Below are 10,937 nucleotides of genomic sequence, written 5' to 3'. Positions count from 1 at the left end.
TATATATATATAGGGTTGGGTTCCGGTGGATCCCTATGCTTATAATAGATCCGTAGATCCAAATCTAGACCACACATTTATGACATGTGGCGCATCAAGATGGTGACACGTGGCAAGGCATTTGAAGGCAAAATCTGGAGAGGGGTAAAATTGGAATGTAATTTTCGAAATTAAAAAAAAAAAATAGATTTTTTCAAAATAGGTACTCCCTCCGTCCCATTAAGCAAGTCTCCTTGCTTTTGGGCACGGGAATTAAGGAGAGTTGAATTAGATGTAAAAGTAGTAGGGACCACAGAATTAGTGCTTTATTTAATGTTATTTTATTAACTAATTAAAGTGACTAATAAAATGTCTTTTAAATTAATTCAACAATTTAAATTAATTTTAAAATGCTTTATTTAATGTGATTGAATTGTTTATTAGATAATGTATGAATTGGGAACAGTAACTGTTGCTAAAACACGGCAAAATAGAGGGAAAAAAAAGGCGGCAGAAATGGTGGGCCAAACTTAATCATTTCATTCCATAAATTTGAAATTGCTACAACATCAGCTATATATACAGAGCATTTGTTTGTTTGCTCACCATTTCTGAGAGCAGGTTGCGAGCAGAACAAGTGCCAAAAAAAAAAAGATGAGAAGAAAGGATTTAACAACAGAGGAGAGGTCTTCAATGCTTCAATTCCTTCTTCTTGAAAGCAAAAATGGAAAGCCACCAAGAGGGAAGATGAAAGCTATGGAGGAGAAGTTCCACGTCTGCCGGCGAACTGTTTCGCGCATTTGGGCTGAGGCAAAACAACAACAAAATCAAGGGCATGCCATAAATTCATCAAGTAAGAAGATAGGAAGACCAAGAAGAAAAAGAGTTGAAATAGACCTAGAGCTAATTGCAAGTTTAGATTTAACAAAGAGGTCCACCATAAGGAGACTAGCTAATGGAATAAATTGCAGCAAGAGCACCGTAGGTCGGTGGATAGATCAAGGTCTGATCAAAGCTCACACGAGTGCACTAAGACCTGACCTTACAGCCCAAAATAAGCTGTTAAGGTTGAGGTTTTGCTTAGATGCAATAGAGATGGGCAGGCTGTCACATAACTTGAGGTTCAAGAGCATGCAAAACATTGTACACGTAGATGAGAAATGGTTTTACTTAACAAAGAGTTCTCACAGGTTCTATTTAACACCAACAGAGGCTGAACCACATAGAACATGCAAGAACAAGAACTTCATAAAAAAGGTGATGTTCATATCTGCAGTGTGCCGACCACTATTTGCTGCAGATGGCAGCATTATATTTGATGGGAAGATAGGCATATTCCCATTTACAGAGATGGTGGCAGCAAAAAGATCAAGTAAGAACAGGGTGGCTGGAACTCTAGAGCAAAAGCCCATAGAAAGTGTGAGCAAACCAGTTATGAGAGACTTTTTCATCAACAAGGTAATGCCTATATGCATCAATTAGTGAATGCAGATTGTCAACATCAAAGAACTGACCATTTGCATGCTTTTTTTTATGTAAAACAACAGATTGTGCCTGCCATCATAACCAAGTGGCCCTCTTTTGCAAGCAAAGATGTGTTTATTCAACAAGATAATGCAAGACCACATATTTGCAATGATGACTTGGAGTTTAGAGAGGCTGCCACACGTGATGGTTTCAATATCAACATTGTGAATCAACCTCCAAACTCACCCGACACCAATATCAATGACCTTGGGTTTTTTAGGGCCATTCAAAGCCTACAAACTGAAATTGCATGCAGTGATGTTGATGATTTAGTGAATGCAGTGCATAAAGCTTATGAAGACCTAGATCCAATGGCTTTAAACTGTGTTTTCTTAAGCTTACAAGGTTGCATGTTGGAGATCATGAAGGTGAAGGGCAATAACTGTTATAAGCTGCCACATATGAAGAAAGGGGCATTGATTAGACAAGATTTGCTTCCAACAAGTTTGGAAGTCCCCCATGAACTTGTCACACAAAGCATGAAGTATTTGAAAGATCAAGGTGCAGAGGAAGGACTAGAAGAGCTAATGGATAGATTAGGCATTAATGAAGCAAATATGGATGGCATTGAAGAACTTTTCAATGCCATGATGTTGCTTGATTAAAGCTATCATCTAGAAGGGTTTTAGTGCAGTTTTTGTGCAGTTTTTGTAAAGGCCAAACTGAAGGTATAGTGCAGTTTAGCATCTGCAAGACCAAAATGTTTTTTGTGCAGTTTTTTGTAAAGGCCTACATGAAGATATAGTGCAGTTTAGAATCTGTAGTAGGGCACATAGATAGGCTTATTTTTTGTAAAGGCCTACATGAAGATATAGTGCAGTTAATGAATGTGGCAGCCAACTACACACCCAACAATTAAGATGGCAGCCAACTACACACCCAACAATTAAGATGGCAGCCAACTACACACCCAACAATTAAGATGGCAGCCAACTACACATCACAACAATTAAGATGGCAGCCAACTACACACCCAACAACTAAGATGGCAGCCAACTACACATCACAACAATTAAGATGGCAGCCAACTACACATCACAACGTAAGCACACGAACACACAAAGCACAGACAGCACATTTAACCATCATAGTGGCAAAATCAGAGCATGTTTATATCATTTCAGATCCAATTGCCAACCAACAAACCCTAGTGCTCTTGCATGCAGCCACCAAGAATTGGGAATCACCCAAGCACAAAATAGATCAGGGGAAACAGAATGGGAATCACCCAATCACAAAATTAATCAGGGAAAATAGATTTGGGAATCACCCGAAACAGAATTGGGAACATATTTGGGAATCACCCAAGCACAAATAATCATGAACATATTTGGGAATCACCCAAAATTAATCAGGGAAAACAGATTTGGGAATCACCCAAGCAGAAATAAGCATGAGCCCAAGGAAAGATCTCACCGGAAACAGAATTGGGAACATATGTGCGAGCATCCGTAGGTGGGCTTTGGATGCAGTGGGCCACCACTCGTTCGGTTCCTCCAAGATCGCCTCCAATTCCTCCGAGTTCGCCTCCAATTCCTCCGAGATCGCCAGACCTCTAGGGTTTTCCTCGCTCAGAAAGTCAGATCCCCAAGCTTCATGACAGAGAAGGTCGAAATCCCCGAGTTCGCCAGACCTCATTCTCGTTTTCATCCTTGCGGGCCGTCGGATGATCGGAGGTCGAAACGGAGGAGAAGGAGTATCAGGTACCTCATACTCTCGGACGCCCTCGCTCTCTGACGCGCCACCACCACGCTCCTCAGGCGACGCCGGCAACGTCTCCGACAGGGAGAAAGGGAAAAACACGGGCGGTGGATCACCCCACAACGACAGAGAATCTTCGGTGTCGGGAATGACTTCGTCGCTCAGATATTCCTTCCAACCATACGAAGGGTTCATCACGGCGGAGGAGAAGAACGGAGAAAGGCGGCGGACTCAAAGAATGGAGGAAGACGACGAGCCTTAGGGTTTTCCCACAGAAGCGGGCGGCGCTTGATTTCAGAGAGAGAGGACGAAGATAGAGATAGAGAGAGAGAGAGTGAGAGTGAGAGATAGATAGGCAATAGATAGGGAGAGAGAGAATTGTTAATTCAACTAATTGTATCTTAATTTTTGCCAAAAAGGGAAAGGAGACTTGAATATTGGGACGGCCCAAAAAGGAATAGGAGACTTGAATATTGGGACGGAGGGAGTATATTTTAGATGCATAAAGTTTCATACGAGAATGCATAAAGTTTCATATAAAAATGCATAAGATTTCACCCCACCCCAACCCCACCCCCCACACCCCTGAACCCCACCCCCACCCACCCCCCCAAAAAAAAATTATTTTTTTTAAAACTGATTTTCTGACCACTGACCCACCCCTACCCCCCACCCACCCACCCACCCCCCCTACCAAATTTTTTTTTTATTTTTTATTTTCTCAAAAACTGATTTTCTGACCACTGACCCCCCCACCTACCCACCCCCCCACCCCACCCCCCAAAATTTTTTTTTTAAATCAGTTTTTAAAAAAATAAAAAAAAAATTGGGGGGGGTGGGTGGGGGTGGGGGTGGGCCAGCAATCAGAAAATCAGTTTTTGAAAAAAAAATTTGGGGGTGGGGGGGGGGGTGGGGCAGGGGTGGGGTGGCGAAACTACCAAATTTATTAAAATGAAATGCATTTTTTGTATAATTTAATGCATTTTTATGTGAAAACTTTATGCATTTTGTTTGATTTTATATGCATGTGAAACATGCCTATTTTTGGGGGGTGGTAATGGGGAGGGTTGGGGGGTGGTGTGGGCTGGATTGGGGGGTGGTATGGGGTGGGGTGGTGAAAATACCAAAACTCGAAAAATTAAATGCATTTTTCTGTTCAAAGTTATGCATTTCATGTGAAAACTTTATGCATCTTTGTGTGAAACTATATGCATCTAAAATATATCTATTTTGAGAAAATCTAAAAAAAAATATTTTTTTTTAATTATTAAATCCGAAAATTACATTCCAATTTTACCCCTCCAGATTTTGCCTTGGAATCCTTGCCACGTGTCACCATCTTGATGCGCCACATGTCATAAATGTGTGGTCAAGATTTGGATCTAGGGATCTATTATAAGCATTGGAATCTATATGATCTCATTCCTATATATATATATATATATATATATATATATATATATATATATATATATAGAGAGAGAGAGAGAGAGAGAGAGAAAAGTTAAACAGAGAATGCTAAATATTTAGAGAATAGAGAATTCGTGAAATAAAAACGAACAGATCTACAATTTTTACGAACAAATCAATGTACCGCATGAACAGCAATTTGCTCCGGGTTCGAATCCTGCTGGTGGCGTGTTTTTCTCTTTTTTTTACTAAATACGTATGTTCGTTAGTTATGTCAATCTGTTCGTAAAATGTATAGACTTGTTCAAAATAAAATATATAATAATTCTCTGTTTAACTTGACCCTATATATATATATATATATATATATATATATATATCGGGTTAGGTTCTATGGAGACCAACAAATATTCAAATAACAGAGAATATTGAACATGTCAGTAATTCCCCTTGAACGTTAAACGTTCGTAACAGTCATTTCGTTGAAAATATAGGGGGTCGAATCCCATAATCCCAAAAATTCAATGTTTATTCACGCCAATATTCAACGTAATGATTGTTACGAACGTTTAATGTTCAAAGGGAATTACTGATATGTTCTTTGTTCTTTGAATATTTATTATTGTCCATTGAACTCTTCCATATATATGTATATATACGTGGGGGGGGGGGGGGTGAAACTAATACCAATGAAATTGCAAGATGACGAGTGATATCATGAAATTCATGCATCTTTAATTCTAAAAAATAATATAATGCTCTTGATCTTTTTATTCTATACTGGCTATTGCACATGTAAATTTCGGCCTATACAAAATATAAAACATTTATAAAAAGACAAAACGTATATAATTTAAACACAAAATCAAAATCAAGACCTAAAAATAGCTTCAAGATTCAATCCACTGAAAGGACTCAACAGTTCCGAATTCTGGTGCGTTACTTCTACTTCCACCCTCGCCGAAGCCAACATTTCATTCTGTAACATCATATCCGAACTCGGCCACACCGCCGCCGCTTCCTCCCCCGGCAACGGCGGCAGCACATGATCGCTCACGCCCCCAAAGCCACTCCCCGCTGCCGCAGTAAACTGCTGCTTCTGAAACGCTGCGTCGAGGCCGCCGAAAAACGTGGCGTTATTATTCCCACCTCCGTGCCCTAATAATTGCGCCTCCGAAAACCTAATCGGAAACGATCCACACTCGATAAATCCATTCTCCTGAGGCAAATGCGAGCCAATCTGATTCAAATGGAAGCTGGTCAACTCGATTCCGTCGGCGTAATGATTCTCCGGCTGCTGCCGCGGCGGCTGGTTGAGGAAATTCGCGTAGACCGCTGCGAGATCGATGCTGGTCGAAGCTCCGCCTCCTGCGGCGGCGGACATGGACTCGATCGACCGGTGATTGGATTGTGTCACGGCGGCGGTGGTGGCGCGTACGGATTTGCCTCTCCTGGTCTTGCGGCAGCCGCCGCCGACAGGGACGTTGCGGAGGGAGCCGCCTTTTGTCCAGTAGCGGCGGCAGCCCTTGCAGAAGTAGCGCGGCTGAGTCAAGCTGTAGTTGTTGTAGTAGCAGAATTTGGTGTTGGAGGAGCCGCAGCGCGGGCAAGCCGGCGATAACTCGATGTTAGGCTTCCATCCCCTTTCCATCCCAATACATATATATTCATGGGTTAGTGTTACCGTTTCTCTCTCTCTCTCTAGAGGGCAGCAGGTTGAGGAGAGAGAGAGGGATTAACGAAGAAGATGAAGTAATATGTATATGGCACTTGGGGGTGGTGGCTAGGGCATGCGCACGTGTGGGAGAGGTGACTACAATTAACCTAGCCGGAGGCGAATGCTCGGTGTCGGTGTTGGGGACACGTGGCGGGGTCTCATTGGCGGGGGGTCGGAGTGGGGTGGGGGCAAAGGCCTCGAGAGGGACAATGGGATTGCTTTCTACAACAGACAGGTTGGGATTAAATAAGAATATAAATTGGAGGATTACAGTGTTTGTGGAATTACTGAGCATACGTTGTTTGCTGCAAAGGAAGAAACTCGATTTCTATTACATGTGGATTGCCGATGAAGCTCCGATGTCTTCACTCAGAAATATCGTAAAATACAGTGGGATTTTTACTTTGCAGTTCGTTAGAGATGGTGCATCAAAGTGTTTGGTAAGGATGTAAGAGCATCTCCAATGCATTGTGTCTTAGGGTCTTAGATGGTGGTCCCCATCTAAGACACACCCTCTCCAATGCATTGGGTCTTAGAGTGAGTCTTAAATTTCCATTTCCACAAAAATCACATTTCTACACTTTAATCATATTTCTACACTTCTATTTTAAAATTAAATATTTTATTAAAATTAAAAATTCAATATTATATTAGTTAAAATAAAATATAAGATTTTAAAATTAAAAATATTGCAATAATTAAAAATTAAGTGAAAATGAAAAAAAATTAAAAAATTACTAGGATTTAAAAAAAAGAACAAATATTTAAATAAAAATTAAAATCAAAATTAAAATTAGAAAAAAAAAATTTAAACACTACCCACCCCACCCCACTGTCACGACCGGCCTTAATTAAGGATAATTAATCCGGGAAAACCATGACCGGGGAAGGGAAATTAAGAAGCGGGATTAGAAAGGGGTGCATAAAAGAATACTCAAAGAGCTTGAATACGCGTGAAATATTCCTTAAAAGGAAAAAGGCATCGTTAGGGGCTTGGCTAAAACATTATCAGAGTTTGCAACGGAAGGCGTAACTGAAATAATCAGTGTTTACAGCGGAATGCATAACTGAGATACATGTATGAAGACATGTATCCTTTCTGAGCCTACTTTAAGTTCGACAAAAAACTCCACTCAGCAATACTTCATCGCCCATCACAGCTCAACCTGCACAAACATAAATATCGAAGGGCTAAGTACAAGAGTACTTAGTGGGCAGTTGCCAAGCATATAACATAACATCATTAACAATTTCACAATATCGCATAAGAGGCATGAGTTTCTTTCATATCCTTTGCTCATTAAACATTTCCAAATTCTTAAACAGCATGAGCGCATTCTTCATCATTAACAATCATAAACACGCATCGTGTCGTGGAGAAGGCCTTCCCCAACGAACACGGGCATCGCACCGTGAAGGGGAGCCTCCCTCAGCGGTCACGGCATCGTACTATTGAGGGAGGCCTCCCCCAATAGACGCTGTAACACTGGCATACTGGCATACTGGCATCGCGCCGCGAGAGAGGCCTCTCTCAGCGGACACGGGCATCGCGCCGTGAGGAAGGCCCTCCTCAGCGGACACGGCATCGTACTGTTGAGGGAGGCCTCCCCCAACAGACGCAAGCATCAAACATAAGCATAAACTTATCAGCGTAAAGCATTCAAGCGTAAATAAGTGTAATCAAGCGTAAATTACATAGGGCGTAAATAGTATAAACAGCATAGCGTAAATCATTTAACGTGCAGCATAATAAAGCTTAACTCATTTAAGCGTAATAAAGCATACCATACTTGAAGATCCAATTTGCATTTTAAAGCATAACATTTGCATAGCATTTTATTTACGCGTAAGGAATTGCCCACCTGATAGCAAAGTTTTGCTAAGGTACTCTAACTCCTTGTGTAGTTCTTACTCTCGCGCTTGACCTTAATCACGAGAATATAAAATAAGACATTGCCTCGAGGAAAATTCTTAATTAATGAGAAAGCGTAATTTAACTATGCATGAATCTGGTATGCATGAACTAATACTCTGAGCGATAATCGGGAATTCTACTATTAATCCTCGTTAATAGATTTAGCTAATTCTCGTCTAACGCGGTCGAATAAAACTGTGATTCTTCCTTTCCCATCGGAATATTTTAATAAATCTCGCCTTGTATTTGATCAAAATAAAAGAACTATCTCGGCTTTAATCGAGGTGTGACCTCGTAGAAATTATCGGGCTTGTCGATAGAAACATAATTACTAACGTAATCTCAAATAATTAATAGGCTCAAAAGAGAGTAGCCAATTAATTAAATAAAACGAGTAGCTTAACTCAAATAAATAATGGCAGCTCAAAATAATAATTTTGGCCTTAAAGGAAACAATATTATAAGCTCAATAATTAAGAGGCTCAATTAGGCAGCCTGATAATTATTCCTGAATGGCTCGAATTTAAGCGCCGTAACAGTATAATTTAAAATAATGGAGAAGTCCATATTAACGTGGGCTGAAAAGAATTAATCTAGCTTACTTATTCAAATAAAATCGGCCCCATGAAGAAATAAACAGGCCCGGTGAATTTATTTGTGACATGGAATAAAAAGTCTATCACAACTTTACATCAGTCCAAACTTAAAACAATTCAAGCCCAATCTTTTAAAAGAATTAAAGCCCATCTTAAAAGTATTTGGCCCAAAACAATTAAAAAAAATTCGAGCCCAAACAATATAATTGGGATTTGGAATAATAGTCCATTAACAACAATATCTCAGCCCAATTCTTTTAAAACAATTGAAGCCTAAACTTAAAAAAAATGATTCGACCCAAATTTCATAAGGAAATGGCCCAGTTCGAATTTACTATATGGAAGCCCAAATAATATAAAATCAAGCTCCAAAATAATTAAAAACGAAGGCCCAATTGTAGAATAAAATAAATTAGGCCCAACTTAAATTAAAATCAGAGGCCCATACAGTAATTAAAATCGGCCCAATTTATTAATTATAAGGAAAGCCCAAAACAAATTAAACAAAGCCCAAGTTTTAAAAAAACAAGCCCAAAATTCGGCCCACATAAAATGGCCCAAATCCTTCCTTATCTCTCCCACTCGGTCTCTCTCTCTCTTAACTCTCAAATCAGCCGACACTCTCCCTCTCTTCCTCAAGACCGGCCGATCGGCCTCTTCTCCTCTCACCGAGATTCCGTTCGGCCACCGCCTGCTCCGGCCGGCGTCGTCTGCCGACGCGTCAAAGCCCCGGCGCCGTCCTCTTTCCTTCATCGCAAAGCCCAAATCGAGCCCTAGACTAATCTGGTAGGTCGCCGCTGCTGTCACGCCCTTGTCTGGAGCCATCGCCGCCGTCTGGAGCGGCTGCTGCTTCGCCTGGAGTCGCCGCCGACTGCTGCTGCTCGTCCGGTGGTCAGCGGTCGTCGTCTGGGAGAGCGCCGTCGTCGGTCGCTGCTGCTCCTTCGTTCGGAATCCGGAGAATCAGTCGGCCTCTCTCAACATCAGTCGAGATTCAGTCGCCTTCTATGCTCCAACCGGCGTCGGCTGCCGCCGAGCTTAGGTCCGGCGTCGTTCAGCTTCCGCCAGTTCCGTCCGGCGTCGGGGTTCGGCAGTTGCTTGGGCAGTCGGCCCTTATTCTCCAAAGCTAAGTTTAACTTCTATGCTATTATAAATCCTCGTTCGTGAATCTCTTGATGAACTATAGCTATCAAAGTGTAATATACACCCATTTCCTGAAGCTTTTATTCTATGTCGATTATGCAAGGGTTCTACTAGCTATAGTGGTCTGTTTCTGTATCAAGAGTTTCTTAGTGCCTTGTGAAGGAAACATAGGTAAAAATTTGATTTCGTGATTGCTTAATCCATCTATGCATATATATACACACCTGTATACTATGTATTTCCTTTTAAACATATGATTGATGATATGATGTATGAACTGGAGCTGAGCTTAGTATATACCTTCTATGCTTGTTGTTGGTGGCTTTTGTTGTTGATTTCTCCAGATGATGGGTGGGAGTGAGTTGCTGTAAATTGATGTTTGTGATGGTGTTCGACTATGCAAGAAATTCTCTGTTATAACATTGCTGCAGGTATAAGGGAATGTTAATGCATTCTTGCGTGTGGTGGTGGGGAAGGGAGTTGGTGGAGTGCAAAGCTTGGTGGAGAGCAAAGCTTGGTGGACACACCTTTTCCTTTTCCCTTTTCTTATTCTTCTTTCTCTTTTCTTCTTTATGCAAATGCCAATTTATTGTGGTGTAATTGGAAGGTATGAACGAAAATTGGTTGTAAGAGTTTGTAAAGTATGAGAATGAGATTGATGAATAAATGAAGTATATCCTCATGCCTTGGTGATGCTAATACTGTAATAAAATATTGGCTTCGATTTTCAATCATCTCATTTCTGTATCTTGCTTGATATCTTTTTCCTTTCCTGCTAACTTAATAAACTGTAATATAACTTAAATTAAATCCGTAGATTTAATCTGCGTTGCAGTCGAAATAATTTCTCGACTTCTATGCACTAATAAATATAACTGCTTCTGTTTTTCGATTAATAAATAACATGACTTTGCTAAGTCAGTTACAACTTGGAAATAATAATTATTGAATGGCT

The 10,937-nt window shown here is 40.8% G+C and overlaps 2 protein-coding genes and 1 long non-coding RNA gene across 6 annotated transcripts; all 3 read right to left on the bottom strand.

Moving 5' to 3' along the window:
• Positions 1-496: 496 nt before the first annotated feature.
• Positions 497-3,679, bottom strand: LOC130996758 (uncharacterized). 4 transcript variants are annotated; one of them, XR_009092784.1, is made up of 2 exons: positions 877-3,679; positions 497-784 (listed from the first exon to the last, which is right to left on the bottom strand). XR_009092784.1 is itself a non-coding variant. In XM_057922044.1 (2 exons), the coding sequence occupies exons 1-2, from the start codon at positions 3,400-3,402 to the stop codon at positions 734-736; spliced, it is 531 nt and encodes a 176-aa protein (XP_057778027.1). In that variant the 5' UTR covers positions 3,403-3,635; the 3' UTR covers positions 497-733. The 4 variants fall into 4 exon arrangements, 1 of the variants encoding a protein (XP_057778027.1); XR_009092785.1 differs by having other exon boundaries at positions 1,849-3,679; XR_009092786.1 differs by having other exon boundaries at positions 1,890-3,679.
• Positions 3,680-5,425: 1,746 nt separating this feature from the next.
• On the bottom strand, positions 5,426-6,819 carry LOC130996757 (dof zinc finger protein DOF2.2). The gene has a single exon (XM_057922043.1). It carries the CDS (start codon positions 6,263-6,265, stop codon positions 5,489-5,491), a length of 777 nt encoding a protein of 258 aa, XP_057778026.1. The 5' UTR covers positions 6,266-6,819; the 3' UTR covers positions 5,426-5,488.
• A 460-nt stretch (positions 6,820-7,279) lies between these two features.
• On the bottom strand, positions 7,280-8,413 carry LOC130996756 (uncharacterized). The gene is made up of 2 exons (XR_009092783.1): positions 8,194-8,413; positions 7,280-7,497 (listed from the first exon to the last, which is right to left on the bottom strand). It is a non-coding gene; the product is annotated as an uncharacterized LOC130996756 (long non-coding RNA).
• Between the last annotated feature and the right edge of the window lie 2,524 nt (positions 8,414-10,937).

This window comes from Salvia miltiorrhiza, chromosome 8 (genome assembly GCF_028751815.1).
Source record: "Salvia miltiorrhiza cultivar Shanhuang (shh) chromosome 8, IMPLAD_Smil_shh, whole genome shotgun sequence".
Classification (NCBI taxonomy): Eukaryota; Viridiplantae; Streptophyta; class Magnoliopsida; order Lamiales; family Lamiaceae; genus Salvia; species Salvia miltiorrhiza.
This window is presented reverse-complemented; position numbering and strand designations above follow the sequence as displayed.